This window comes from Balaenoptera borealis (assembly GCF_965194805.1).
Source record: "Balaenoptera borealis genome assembly, chromosome: 20".
NCBI classification, from domain to species: domain Eukaryota; kingdom Metazoa; phylum Chordata; class Mammalia; order Artiodactyla; family Balaenopteridae; genus Balaenoptera; species Balaenoptera borealis.
In genome coordinates this window covers 11,803,350-11,818,186 of record NC_138879.1, presented here as the reverse complement: position 1 = coordinate 11,818,186, position 14,837 = coordinate 11,803,350, and the positions used below count along the sequence as shown (strand labels likewise).

The window sequence follows — 14,837 nt, the reverse complement described above, 5'->3', positions numbered from 1 at the left end:
CGTGGGGACGTGTATGTGAGTGTGTCCCCTCTCTGGTTCTCAGTGGGGAGGCCCAGGCCCCTGGCTCTCCCCTGCCCCGGGCGGTGAGAGCGCTCGGGTTCCCCTCTTAGGCTCTGCGTGATGGTGTAGTTCCTGACCCCCTGTGGACGGCCGGAGGGGGGCTGACACCCCCCTCCGACCACGCCGACCGTCCAGCCACCCACCAAGGGTCTGCGGTCCGGGGTCGGGGAGAGAACCCTCCTGTGTAGGCGGCTGCTGTGACCCATGTGTCCGTGGGGGCCTTGGTGGGGGGGCCTCCCAGCTGCTTGTTTGTGTCTGTGGACTTTGCCGGGTCTAGGTCCATCACTTCAGGTTGATACTTAAGCCGGCAGAATGGCTGCGGCCACTTAGCCGCCGGACACTTGAGCTTCCCTCCCCCGGAGGCAGCGCCCTCCACCTTCCAGCCCTCCCCTCAGTCCTTGGGCTGCGAGACTGTCCAGGACGCCTGCTTGCCCGCCCCTTTCCCCCGGTGCTGTCCTCCGCCCCATGCGGCCCCAACGCCGTCTGTACTCCACCCCGCAGGTGGCATCCACACCTGTCTCTGTACGTTAGGACATCCAGACTGCGGGTGAAGAGGTTTGGAAGGTTCTGGGGTGGGGGCGGTGGGGCGCAGCCTCCCCACCCAGGCGCGTCTCAGGCCCCTCTCACCTGCCGGGGTGGAGCCTGGGCGGCTGCGGAGGTGGGGTGGCTGCACCCCCGCCCGGAGCTGCGTTCCGAGGTGGTCAGGGTGAGCCTGGTGGGGGTGGTGGGCTGGGACTGAGAGCCGTCCGTGACTGCCCCCGACCCAGTGCCACCTCTTGGGATGGGGGCATCCTGCAGCTGCGGCCTTCATCCTGGGAGGCCCACGGGGAGGTGGGTGTGCCGGGGCCCAGGCGCCCCGTACGTCCGAGCAATCAGGGCTCTGATTTCAGTCGCCAGCGTCCTTTCATTTCTCTACTTGACCTCAGAGATTTGGGGGAGGAGTGAGGACATGGATGGGGTGGGCCTGGGTCCTGCCTGGGAGGCACCACACAAGTCCAGTGACCTGCTTCCCTTCCTCCGCCGAGAGGTTTCTGTTTCTCTCGGGGGGAACTTCCATGTCTGGGCCTTTGGGCAACCATTTGCCAAGAAACTCTGCCCCACGGACCCCCAGCGCTGGGTCCGCCTTCCGGATGGTTCATGGGGGTATGAATGCCCCTCCTACTTGCCCTCTGTCCTGGGAAGCCCCAGACTCTTGCCACTTGCCTCATCTGGAGGCTGGGAGGTGGGAGTATCAGGGACAGATGATGGGCCCCTGGAGGCCTGGGCACGCAGAGCTCTGCCCCTCGTGCTGTCCGCTCACCTCGGCCTCGTAACTCAGAGACTCCCGCCCAGGTTGCACAGCTTCTTCCTGCACAAGATCCTGTTTGCATCAGCGGGCGGGCTTGTGGGGCAGGGGCATTGGTGCCAGGATGCCCTCCGATGCCCTGCCAGGGCCCCGCCCCAGGCCTGCTGGTGACTCCGGGTGTGAGCCCCCGTCGGCTGCATCCGCACCAGGCAGGCCGGCTGGGGCGCTGGGAATACCAGGGGGCGTGGCTGTCCCGCTCGGAGCCAGGCTCACTGCCTGGGCTGGGCGGGGCCCCTCGGAGGGCCTGGTTGCCCCCACTGGAACCGCAGGCCAGTGGGGGCTGAGCCGCTGTTCTGTGTCCTCATGTGGTGCCGTGGCGCCGTGGGCTTCGGTGTGAGCCACGGGAGCAGCTCCTCAGGGCCTCAGAGCCTGTGGCCGGCCCTGGACTAGGTGCGTTACGAGGTGGGGGCACGCAGGCGGGGGTGCCAGGTGCCCAGAACAGCAGCTTTGGCTATACCTGGGGCGGATGACCCCATGGGGGGATTCGAGGCTGCTCGGCCACAGGGGGATCTGAGATCTCCCCTCCTTCCACAGGGGAACAAGTTGGGGGCCAGGAAGGGTGCTGGGCCCTGGTGGTAGGTGGGCACGGTGGACGAGTGGACGGGGTCCTGGCCTGTGTGTTGTCCTGAGTAGCAGGAGTGGGGCCGTGCTCCACCTGACTTCCGACAGTAGGATGGAACATCCAGTGAACTTCAAGGGCCAGACGGGGCTGTAGCAGGGAGTCAGTTGGTGCTCTGGCCTCGGAGCCACGGCCCCTGGCAGAGATGCTGGTCGAGGAGTGGGCTCCCCGTGGTGTCTGGCCGCGATGCGGGGTCGCCCAGGACCCTCACTGTTGTGGAAGTGGCCTTTGTTCCAGGAGGGTTTGGGCAGCGCCCCAAGGGAGTGGGTGAAAGATGAGGCTGTGGGCGTCTGGTGCAGATCGGAAGGGGGCTCTTGGGGGGAGCAGTGAGCCAGCCAGGGGCACATTGGGGGTGCCCGCCCATGGGGGCCGGCAGGGTTGGCACACCCCTGACTCGGTCTCCACGGGTGTCAGACCGCTTACTTAACATCTTTTTAAATTGAGGTGAAATTCATATAACGTGAATTTAACCCCTTTAAAGTGTACGGGTCAGTGGCATTTAGTACATTCACAGTGTTGTGCGGCTACCACCTCTCTAGTTCCAGAGCCTTTTCATCACCCCAAAAAGAAGCCCTGTGCCACTACAGTCCCCCTCCCGGCCCCTGTCCCCTGGACCCGCCTGTTCTGGACACTCCATAGGGATGGACCACGCAGTGCCGTGGAGGGGCCGTCGGACTCGCCCACGGCTTCTCCACCAGCCGCGCGGGGGCTCCTCTTTTTTCTACATCCTCACCAACACTGGTTATTTTCTGCTTTAAAGATCATGGCCGTCCTAGTGGCTCAGATGGCTCACTTATTCTTCACAGCGGCTGCTGAGCCAGGCGGCAGCATGCGGCCCCTCCCAGCAGACTGGGAGACCGAGGCACTGGGCCTTGAGGCTGGAGGGGGCTGACTGGAAATGCTTCCTGAGTGCCGTGTGTCTCAGGCTCCTGGGGATGTTGGGATGGGGCCAGGCCGAGGGGCCAGCGAGGATGAAGGCGCAGCGGGGGAATGGCCAGCAGTGGGTAGGCAGGCAGGTAGAGGGCTCGGAGGGGGCTCGTGGGTGGCGCTTTTGGAAGATGGCTTCAGTCCCGGGTGAGGAACCGCCTGGAAGCCACAAACCCCTGAGGAGGTTGGGCAGGGTCCGGGCCATGGGGTGGAGCTCAGTAGCCTCAGCGGGGCTGGACGTGGGGAGGGGCAAGAGGAATCCAGAGGCAGTTGGGGTCTCCCACTTGGGGAGGGGTGGGAGGGATCCAGGGAGCGGGTTTGCCTTGAGGGGGACGTGGACTCCATGCTGGGCTTGGTTTGAGATGCTCCAGGACACCCAAGGGAAGGGCCAGGACCAGGTGGATATCGGGGTCTGGGGCCCCAGAAGAAGCTGGGGACCAGGGTAGGAGCTGGGGCCCTGATGGGGTCAGGAGGGGATGTAGGCCAAGCCTGGGTCCACTTGGGGAGGAGGATGGCATCTAGCCCAGGACAGTGAAGGCAGCGGCTGAGGAGGTGGAGGGTGCAGGGGCCACCCCGGGAGCCAGAATGAGGCACAACCTGCTGTCCTTCCTGCACTCTGGCCGCGAGATGTGGCCAAAGACAGAGCCCCTCAGAGTGGGTCCACTGACCTGAGGATGGCTGGAATCACTGATCCTTCTCTTGGCCGATCCAGGCCACCTCCACCTTCCATCTCTGTGTCCCCATTATTTCCCTGGGGAAACCTTACTGACCTCCAGCCATGTGGCTCCCCCAGGTGGGGTTTGAGTGTGGGGTGGGGGCAGACAGAGACCTGTGGAGACCCAGGACCCTGTGACGCCAGGACAGATTCTGGGCTCCGTTCTGTTTATGGTGAGGCTGTGGGGGTCTTTAAAGATGAGAGTGATGGGGTTAGGCGTGGGTGATAGTTAAATAAAATATTAAATAAAAGTATACACATCTGATTCTAGACGTAGTACATGCTTATTGTAGAAAATATGAAAACTGCAGACAACGAGAAGGTATTAACTACCCAGAATTCTACCACCCAAGACAATCACTGTTCACATTTTGAGATGTTTTCTTCCAGTTTTTTGTTTTTTTTTTTTTAACATGGTTGTGATCAGGATTTATAAACAATTTCATGTCCTGCCTCTTGTTCTCAGATTTACTGAGGCATAATAGAAATAGACTAAACTGTGCATGTTTAAAGTGTTGGGCTTGATGGGTTTGGTGTACAGATATGTCAAAACTCATGAAGTATATATATTTGGGAGACCCCCACGAACCCTTGACTCCGTAGTCAAATAACAAGCATTTGCTTTGAGCCCAACCGTTTCCTTGTGTATCCACTTTTTAAAATTAGCATAAAGTTGGTATTCCCTCATTTATTTAAAACATCTTCTTAAATTCACTCTCTATGGCTTCCTTTGCAAATATACTATTGTTTTTACGGAATCCTTTTATTGTGATTATTTAGGCTGGTTTTTACTCTTATAAACACCACTGCAGGGAACATCTCTGTGTGAAGCGATTCCTGCCTGTGACATTAACTTGCTCCTTCCTTTGTTTTTAGTCTGGATTTGTGTGCCATTCAGGCTGCTCTCTCGCTTGAATTCCCAGACCAGGAATCACTAGGCCCGGGAGTTGGCAGGTCTCCCAGGCCCTGCAAGCACATCTCCAAATCGCTTTCCAGAGGCTGCTCCGACTTACACCCACCAGAGCGCCTGGGCAGCTGGTCCTGGTGTGTGGGCTTCGGCCAGACACCAGCTTCTAAGAATTCACGTGGCCGAGAAGCTGACATCGGGTGTGACATTTCATTTCTTTTATTATGGACGAGGCTGCACATTTTCCTGTGGGTTAGTCAAATTGTATTTCCTCGATTGTGGGCTGTGTGTTGTTTGCTTGTTTCTGTTTTGGGGTCTTAATGTATTTTTTTAGTTTTTGCTGATTGTGTGCCCCCAAAAGTAGTCACATCAGTCCTTGATAAATTTTCTGTCATCATTCGTCCAGGTTTGTTGTTTCCTTTTAATTTGGGGCTTTTATAGAACATACGTTTTTATGTGGCCAAACCCATTGATCTTTCATGATTCCTTCCGTTGCTTTTAGCTTAAAAATCCCTCTCCATTGAGAAGCCTGATATTTATCTATCTTCTTCTCAGATGCTATAATTTGACTCACTGATGTCAATCTGAAGGTATTCTGCTGTGTGGTCTGAGGCAAGACCACACGGGGCCGGGCATTCTGTGTGGGGTCTTCTGCTGAGGCCGGACCTGGCTCTGGACTGTGATTTCACTCCTCACCTGTTGGCCCATCTCTGCTGCAGAACCATATTTTTTTTTTTTTTAATTTTATTTATTTATTTATTTATTTATTTATTTATTTATTTATTTATTTATTTATTTTTGGCTGTGTTGGGTCTACGTTTCTGTGCGAGGGCTTTCTCTAGTTGCGGCAAGCGGGGGCCACTCTTCATCACTGTGCGCGGGCCTCTCACTATCACGGCCTCTCTTGTTGCGGAGCACAGGCTCCACACGCGCAGGCTCAGTAATTGTGGCTCACGGGCCCAGTTGCTCCGCGGCATGTGGGATCCTCCCGGACCAGGGCTCGAACCCGTGTCCCCTGCACTGGCAGGCAGATTCTCAACCACTGCGCCACCAGGGAAGCCCCAGAACCATATGGTTTTGATGATTGTAGCTTTTGGATATGTTAAGAGTTAGGCAAGATCCCTCTCTCTGCACTTTTTCTAGTTTCTCTTGTTTAGAGCTTCATCCGCTACAAGGCCATGGGTCTTGTTGATGGGTGCCTGGAAGGGGGTGAGGGAGTTGGGTGACCCAAGTCGTGTGACAGCCCCCTCATGGACACCACTCACCTGACCTCACCCCCATTCATTGGCGGAACAAGTCATTCCTTTTACAAGAAGCCCAGCCTGGCACCTGGTTCTGTCCAGAACTGCTCCCTCCCCTCCTCACAGCTCCCCCGACAAATGGTCCATCCCCCTCCTCCCGCCAGCCCCTCCAGCTCCTCGGAGCCCTCCCTGGAGACTGACTGAGGCCAGGACCAGAGAGCACCAGCACCGAGGGTGGTTCACCAGAGGGATCTGCTGGGTACCGATGTCCACCCCCTTTGGGGAGAGCACAGGATCCATGTCACCCCTCCCGTGTCACCTGCAGGGCCAGGCCCCCCAAAACAGGAGCCCCTTGTGAAGGGCCCTGAGACCTCCAGGGTGGGCCATGGGGGATCTGTCCCCAAGGGACACCCAGGTCCTGGCCCTGCAGCCTCCACCCCAGCTTAAACCAGCATCCCTCCCCCGCTCCCCTTCCATGTCCATCCACTGAGGGCCATGGGTGGTGTGGCTCGTGCCCAGACCCTGACGCTGGACCCCACTCCTGCCCCCTGCTTACTCGCCCTCCCAGCAGGATCGAGCTGGTCCTGGAGAACTGGATAGGACCTGTCACGTGGCAGGTGTTACAGTCGTGTACTCGGGGGATAGGGTGGGGGCAGTGTCCCAGAGCCAGCACCTGGCAGGTTTTATGGGGGACTGTGGGATGTCCAGGAGGCAAGGAGGGCTTGGGGACATGGGACTCTAGCTCTGTGGGGTCTAGAAGGAGGGTCTTCTGGCCCACCTGTCTTCCTTGGGTTCCCTACCCCAGTTGCAGGTCCCTGAGGTGATCTGGGGGACAGCAGAGAAGGTGTGGGAGTGGGGAATCCTCAAAGAATGTGCTGAACTTGAAAAGGAAGCTGGAAAAGCAGGAATGGAGAAGGGGGAGGAAGGGGGGAGGGAAAGGAGGGGTGGGGACCCATTGGTGGACCCGGTGTCCCTGCCTCGGGAGATGGTGCCTGGCTGCAGCTGTGTGGGGGGCTGTCACCCTGAAATGGCCTGCAGTCAGACCCCCACGCGTGCCTGGCTGAGTGGAGGTGGGGTGGGGCCAGAGAAGGGTGGTTCCAGGCGGGAAGCTGGGTGGTAGGGGTGAGATCTGTCCCGTGAGGCTGAGGGTGGGCTCTGTTTGCTCATCATGAACTGGAAAGTGGCCCCTCCTGGCAGGGAAAGCATCCACGGGAGACCCTCGGGACACAGCAGGTGCCCAGTAAGCGTGAGTTACTATTCCTAAACGTGGCCATGCAGTTTTACAGAACGCTGTGCCTCCTTGGAATGGCTGCTCACAGCTGGTGAGCAGTGCTCAGGCCACCGGGCTGGCGAGGAGGTCAGGGTCCCGTTCAAGCAGCAGAATTGGGCCGATGGAGGCCGTAGGCCTGCTGGGTCTGGGGGGGGAGCTGGTCGTCTCTGTCTTGTTTTCTCTGTTGCTTCTGCAGTAGATAGAATTATTATTTTAAGAAGTATCTAACGAAACAGGGTCCACCATCAGTCATCCCCACAGGAGGGCGCCGCAGAGGCGGGACCTCAGACAGAGGAGCGGCCAGGAACATGGGGCGGTTCTGGTCTACCTGCTGCTCCGGCTCGGATGCTGCGTGGGTTTTGGGGTGTTGTAGGGGCTGGTGGGTGTCAGAGGTGAGCTGCTGAGCATTTGCTGCCCTGGGGTGTGCATACCCCTGGGTGTCACTGAACTTCGGGCGGGAAGATGGGACAGGTGCCTCTCGGCGCCGCACATACCACCTTTGTTGTGATGGTTAACAGGCGTTTGTATTGTATGAACATGTCGGCTTTTACAACCTGCGTTTTCACATAAGGGAGCTGGACTCTCAGTCCCTTCCCATGTGAATTCATCTGATTAAAGTAGAGCCTTAATCACAACAAGAAAGAGCCCCTCTTACGCCAGAAACGTGACGCCTGCTGGTGGGGGGCGGAGGGGCGGGCTGGCCGCTGCTCTCAGGGAGCCCCCCCGAGGGACCCCCCCCCCCCACCCCGTGAGGTTTCCTTCCAGAATCCCCGGCCCAGCCCCTGCCTCTTCCAGCCCCGTAGGCTGCGGTGGCCCCTTGAGGGGTTTGGGCCCAGGGTTTGCCCTGTGTGCTCTCAGCCACCCACAGGCACTGCTTCTCCTTGTGATGTCACCACCCTGTTCCCAGTGTCCTGGCTCCCTGGCCCCAGTTCTGCCCAGAGAGCGGGCATGGGGCACTGGGGCGGGCAGGGAGGGGTCCTGGCCGGGTGCCCCAGGCTCCTGTCTGTAGCTTCCTCACCCCAGCCCTTTGTTTGGGTGAAGACAGGCAGGCTATGTGCCTGCCAGGTGACCCTGGCTGTGGGTGCCCCCCAAGGCGAAAAGGGCCTTGGGGAGTGAGCCCTACAACGGTGGAGAGCTGTGTGCCGAGGCCCACGGTCACTTGGCAGGAACCTAGCCCGTGGTTGAGACGCTACCCATCCCCCTCCCCGTGAAGGACCACTCTGGCCACCTGCCCCTGCTTAAGGAGGCTTTGATGGGGGACACCTGCCCCTGCTTAAGGAGGCTTTGATGGGGGACACCTGCCCCTGCTTAAGGCAGCTCATATTGAGGCCACCCGCCCCTGCCCAGGGCGGCTCGGATGGAGGAAGCTTGCAGAGCGGCTCCGGGGACGCAGGCTGCTGGGGGTCGGAGACGAGGCTCCAGGGACTGAGGAGCTCACCCCCTGTGGGGCACACGGGACACATGGGGACTGAACAGACCCCGGAGACCCTGGAAGGCGGGGCCCAGAGTTCAGAAGGAGGCGGGTGTGAGCTGAAGCAGTGGGAGCCTCACCCCACCCCATGGAGGCCACACCCCATGAGTGCCCTGCCCCCGCCTTGATGCCCCCGAAGCTTGGACACGCCGGGAGGAGGCCTGCGTGGCCCCAGGGCGGACCTGGACGATGAAATGGACCCTAAGAGAGAACTTCCAGCACTCAGCAGTCCTGCCTGCCCTGCCGTGTGTGGTGAGCCAGCCCTCCCCCATCCCAGCTGGACCGAGATTGGCGAAGTGGGGCCTGAAGGGGCTCTGGGATCTGGGTGCCTGCGGGGGCTACGTTTCCTGCCTGGAGGTGAGCAAGTGCAGGGGCGGGGGGCTCACTGAATGGGGTACATCCAAGGGCTCGGGCTGCAGGGCCACGCTTGGCCACTCCCAGGTGACTCCCGGTGGTCTGAACTTCACCTGGGTCTGCGGGTTATTTTTATAATCTTGGCGGGCCCTCTGGGCAGGAAGGAGCAGGTGGTGAGCGGCCAGCCTGTGGCCTCGCTGCGAGACCAGCCTCTGCCCCTGTTCCTCCTCTCCTCGCCCTCCGCTCAGCCAGCAGGAGGCCTGGAGCACCTTTTAGCTCACCCTTCACCCCTTCCCCGGGGCTGAACTGAAGTGGGAAAGGGCGGGGGGTGGGGTCTTGTGGTAGGGGGTCTGTGGTGTGTGCCAGGCCTAGCTGACATCTTGGGCTGGTGTTCCTCTATTGCACACTCGGTGTGGGGTGGCCCCATTTCCAGATGGGGAAGCTGAGGCTCAGGGTCCCACAGCTGGTGAGTGGTGGAGCTTCCAGCCCAGCGAGGCCCTGAGCCCCCTCCCAGCCTGGCCTGGAGCTGCCCCAGCCCAGCCTGGGGAGGGTGAGCAGGTAGCTTCTTCCCACCACGACCAGGAGCCCCCTCATGGTGGGCACATGGTCACAGAGACCGGTGCCAGCACTTGCCCACTGAGTGTATACAGGCACGCCAGGTGCCCATCTCCTGTGGGGAGGACCACAGGGCCAGGTCCCACAGTGGTCGAGTGCCCCAGAGTACAAGGGAGGCTTCTTGGCAGGGGGGTGGTCTTCCTCTGCTTAGCAGCTCCCCTCACCTCTGGCCCCGGCACCCTCCCTTCCTGGAGCTGCACTGGGCAGCCCAGCCTGCGGCCCTTGACTATGAGCTGACCTGGGAGCTGCTGCCCCCGCCAGGGCCCTCTGAGGCGGTGCCCGTCCATGCGTGGCCACTGTGCTCTGTGGGGCTGGGCAGTAGCTGTGGGTGTCATGAGGGTCTGGCCTTCCCTTCTGTTTGGGGGCAGGGTCTGGGGGCAGGGATGGAACCTCTGGTGACAGTGCTGCAGAAATGGGTCCCGGAGGCATTGGGTGGACAGAAACACCCGTGGAGGCCTAGGGTCCCCCGAGTGGGGCCCAGGCCAGGCACGGCCAGCCAGCAGGGCAGTGCCTCAGGGGACCCTCCTGTCACAGGGTGTTAGCTGAGGCCATGTGCCAGGATGCTGGTGGGTCCCAAGTGCAGTAGCCCCAAGCTTGGACCCCCGGGTGGCATGCACCCCTCTGAGCCAGCCACCAGCCCCACAAGCAGGGCGTTTGTTCCCCACATCCAGGGGCCTGGTGCCTGGTAACCAGCCCTGCAGCCCCACAAGCAGGGCGTTTGTTCCCCACATCCAGGGGCCTGGTGCCTGGTACCCAGCCCTGCAGCCCCCAGACCTTGGCTTCAGTCCTGGAGCCCCTCATGGTTACAGAAGGGGGCTGGCATGGTGATGTGTGTGCTGGGCTTCATGGCCATGTCCAGGGGCTGGTGTTCTGATCCTTTCTCACCTGCCCAGTGTCTTCAGGAAGGCTCTCCCCGCTGAACCCTTGGACATAAAACGGCCAGAGAGTGCCACCTGGTGGGCGGTGAGGACCCCCCCCTCCCACCGACCTATGTGTCACTGCCAAGCTGCCCCTGTGTTGCTGTGGTCACAACTCAAGTGGGCTCTGCGAGAGCCAGGACCCAGCTGGCCTGCCCTCCCGCGGGCCGTGTAGTTGTCCCCCAGGCCAAGGGTAGAGTGGCAGGCGTCTGGGCTTGGGTTCCGGTTGGAAGTGGGTCTTCCCATGCTCCCCGTGCTGGGCTCGCATGGGGCTGACAGTCACGCTAGGGTGAGTGGCCCCAGCGAGGTGAAGGGCTCGGAGTTTGGGAGCAAAGCTGTGGCTGGGTGCTCTCTGCTGCAGAGTTGAATGGCCTGAGGTTTGTTTGAATGGGTTTTTCATTTCTGAAACAAACAACAAAGCCATTTGCAACTTTTGTCTTCCTGGGCACTCGTGGTGTCGTTCTGGTGTGTGAGTGGCCTGGCACTGGGGGGATGGTTTCGGGGTCACCGCTGCCAGGCCCCCTCGGTGGACAGAGCATGGAAGGACATGTGTGCAGGTGCACGAGCACAGACACACAGGTCAGTGCCTGTCTGTGCGCTATAGGTGTGCCAGGTGTTCATGCCATGGGGTCGTGCGGACACCGCCACCCGCTGCGGGCACCTCTGGCTCTTCTTGCTCCCCGTCCTGCACTGGCTCCAGTATGTTGCTTATTTGCTTTGCGGAACCAAATCCCCACCTGAGGCTGCTCTGCCCCCTCCTCGTGGCCCCACTGCCCCAGCGTCAAACCTGATGGGCCCTCCGCGCCCTTTGTGGTTCTGGCGCCGTTCTCTTTCCTCCGTCAGTCAACACAGGCTTATTGGTGTTTCCAGGTCCTGGGTGTTCCTCTGGCCCTGGGTGTTCCTCTATCCCTTGACACAGAGAGCATCCTTGGGCTGTCACACCTCTCACTGAGGTGGTCACAAGAATGAAACGAGGTGCTGACCCCTCTTGCCCTCTGGGAAGAGGTGGGGCGTGAATGGGACCCCATATGGGCCTCCCAGACTGTTAGTGGGCGCCGATCCCAAGGGCACAAGCGGGACCTTCCCCGTAGGCATCTTTGGTGGGTGGTGGAGGAGCAGGGAGCCGGGAGCCAGGAGTCAGGAGTGGGTCTACCCAGGCCCCCAGGCACCAGCCTGTCAGTGTTTGGGTGCATCCATAACTTCCTCGAGCCTCAATTTTCTTACCTCTAAAGTGGACACAGTGATACCTCATGAGCAGGCTTGTTGGGGGGACTGGAAGAGAGGGTATGTGTGTGGCCACGCATAGTGTGTGTGCCCCCGTGTGTGTGTTCGTTCATTCTGTGTTGATACAACAGGTGTCTCTGCCAGACACTGGTCTGTTTCAGGAGTTCACGGCCAGCAGGGCCCAGGCTGTAGGCGCCGGCCTGCGGGCCCAGAGAAGGGCTCCGGGAGCCAGAGCTGGAGGTGCTGAGGGCGTTGGTGGCTCCCTCCTGGGGGTGGCCAGGGTGCAGGACTTGAGTGAGTGACGCCTATGTGTGGGCAGGGGGCGAGCGGCCCCTGTGCGGCCTTGGGATCTGGGGGTGACACTGGAGGGGACAGGTCCATCTGACACCGAGGGGCTGTTGGAACCCTCCTTCTCCCACCAGGATCATCCTCTGACCGCGGAGGGCAGGGCATGGGCTCCCTGGGGACCGAGAGCAGTCTCCTAGCTTCTGACACAGACCTCAGTGTCCTCATCTGCAGAGTGGTTCTGAGGGTGACATTCTGTCACCTGCTGTAGTCTCGGGGAGCGGGGCAGGGTTTCAACTGTTCCAGCATTGGTGGGGCTCCAGAAACTGACATGTTTTGTAGATTAGAAAATTCAAGTCCACAGCCTCTCAGAGCCACTTCTGGCTCTGCCCATCTGTTTGGTCTTCTCCCCATCCCCGCAGATCCACCTTCAGGGACGTGGGCATTGGATGGTGGGGGAGGCCCACTCAGGGCCCCTCCCGCCACCTTCCTCTGCTGCTGAGTCAAGCACATCATGCTGAATGACCACCCACCCTCAGCCCAGTTCTGTGACCAGGGCCTGCCAGGGGGTTGGGAGGGGACCCACAGGAGGGCCGCACCCCAGGACTAGCATCAAGGAGGCTGAGGGCGGAGGCTGAGGCTGGGCCACCTGGGGTTGTCCTGCCCGACAGCAGCCTGTGCAGCCCAGAGGGGCAGGTGGGTGATGGGCCTGGTGCCTGCTGCCTTCTTCCAGGCTCTGGGACCATCCAGGAGAGGGAGATGCAGGAGTGCGCGTGCAGGCAGAGGTGGTGGGAGGGGAGCCTGCTGAATGCCCATGAGTTGCCATGGCAGCAGCACATCCTTGGGGGCTTTCATGGCTTCCTGGGGGTGCGGCAGCCAGGGCTGCTCAGCACCCTGCAAGTACATGCTATTTGGGTGGGAGAGCCCAGTGGGGGGGGTAATGCTTACCCAGTGGGTGCCCCCCCATCCGCCACACACACACCCGAAACCTGGCCTGTGGAGGCCCCTGTGAAAGTATCTGCTCGCAACCCCACGGGACTGGGGGATACAGCCAAAGTTCCAAGGTCTCTTCCAAGGGCAGGCTGAGCTGGTTTCCCCTGCCATGGTGACCCTGCCCTCCTGGGCCCTCAGCCTTGCCTCTCTTCCCTGTGTGTAGGTATCTGGAATGAGCTCGGAGACTTGAGTAGGAGTCCAGGCCGCACTTGCCATTGTTCCAGCCTCTGGGGCTCACACTGCCTCCAGGAAGTCTTCCTAGATACCCCATTAGCCGGCAGCTCTGGCTTCCCATGTGGGCGCAGAATGCCCGGGAGCAGAAGCGCGTCAGTCAGAGGTCAGCTGTGCCACGTTGGGCAGGCTCCTCACGCTCGCTGAGCCTGCGTTTCCTCCTGTCCAGAGGAGACAGGCATGGCAGCCACCTCAGTGCCAGTTAGGACCCGGTGAGGCACTGCTGAGACCTGCTGTGACCTGAGGGACCAGTGATGGCAGGTGTGCTGGGTGGGATGATGGGGTCCTGAGGAATCAGCCGTTGGGAGCTGGGGTGCTGGGATGCTCAGTGGGCAGAGGAGCGGGGGACAGGCAGGAAACCTCCAGGGGCCGAAGGGAGGACGGGCAGAAAGTCCTTGGGAAAGGGGCGTGCACTGGAGCCGGTATTGTGGGACAGGAGGGCAGGCCAGGGGTGGAACTGCCAGCCCAGCGTTTAGGGGACCCTGGCTGGCTCCACCACACTGTCCTGAGGGCACCAGATGGGCCGAGCTTCCCCAAAGCCCTGGCTCAGCGGGGGAGTGGGGGCAGCTTGGAGCCCTGATTTGGGGGCCGTGCTTGTGTGTTGGAGGGCCACGTTGTGCTGTCCTGGGCACCACAGTTTCCCTATCTGGTGAGGGTGAGCCATGAGGGGCTCACATGGACCAGGTGCCGCAGGAGGGGGCACCCCGCTGTCCTCAGGACAGAAACAGCACCGGGGGTCCCTTGGTGGGCTTTCAGTAAGAGGGTGACTTGGAAACACCAGGCTGCATGGAGGAACTCTGCTGCCTGACCTTCTTGGGGACGGTGACATCCCTGTCCTCAGAGGTTGGACGGGTCCCGGCCCTGACCCCCAGCTGCCTGGAGCCTGGCATGTGGCCAGTGGCCAGCAGCCAGGTCCTCAGTCTCTCCCACTTAGTGGGGCCCTGGTCCGCCTCCCAGCACCCCCCATCCCAGGTCTCACAGCCTTTACCAGTGCCATCCCATTGCTATGGCAACGACGACAGCCCCCGGGGCCCGCTCCAGAGGGGTGAGTGGGCTGGCCAGTCTGAGAGAGACGTGGGAGAGGGTCCCCATAGCCCCAAGACCCTGAGCTCATGAGGGATGTCCACGAACCCCCAGAAGTGGGAGCTGAGCAGGCCTCGCCAGCTCTGCCAGCCCCTTGTCCCTTGGCAAGGCCAGTGTGGCACCCAGGCGCCAGCCATGGACTGCAGGCTTGGGCCACCGTGACCACCCCGTGTGTCCACCTGCCCTGGGCCCGGCGGCTGTGCCTCCAAGTGTGGGGTCTTGGAGCAACGGTAAGGGTGCTGAGGCTCAGACCGCAATGAATCGGGGGGCCTCGGAGCCCGGCGTGGGGATCCGGCTGGCCCCGGAGTGTGCCTGGGGGACTGGGTGCAGATGGGGGCCGGATCGCAGAGCTGCCGTGTAACTGCTCTCTCCCTCGGCAGACGGCGCCCCGCTCAGCGAGCTCTCCTGGTCGTCCTCCCTGTCTGTGGTGGCCGTGTCCTTCTCCGGGCTCTTCACCGTCATCGCCTTCATGCTGGCCTGCCTGTGCTGTAAGAAGGGTGGCATCGGGTTCAAGGTGAGGGCTGGGGGTCGGGGGAGGCTGTGGACGAGATCCTGAGGGCTGGCCCTCTGGTGTCCACTC

General features: G+C 61.0%; 1 protein-coding gene across 9 annotated transcripts in view; it reads left to right on the top strand.

Moving 5' to 3' along the window:
• The window catches only part of AATK (apoptosis associated tyrosine kinase), a 39,749-nt gene that overhangs the window by 8,345 nt on the left and 16,567 nt on the right, over positions 1–14,837 (top strand). For 5 of the 9 annotated variants that reach the window (XM_082372128.1, XM_082372129.1, XM_082372120.1 and 2 more), the window contains exon 2: positions 14,638–14,771. In XM_082372128.1, coding sequence (XP_082228254.1) covers positions 14,638–14,771 — 134 coding nt within the window. Of the gene's footprint in view, positions 1–13,109; positions 13,387–14,637; positions 14,772–14,837 lie in introns of those variants that run through there. The other 4 variants (XM_082372124.1, XM_082372122.1, XM_082372121.1 and 1 more) reach the window with 2 other exon arrangements.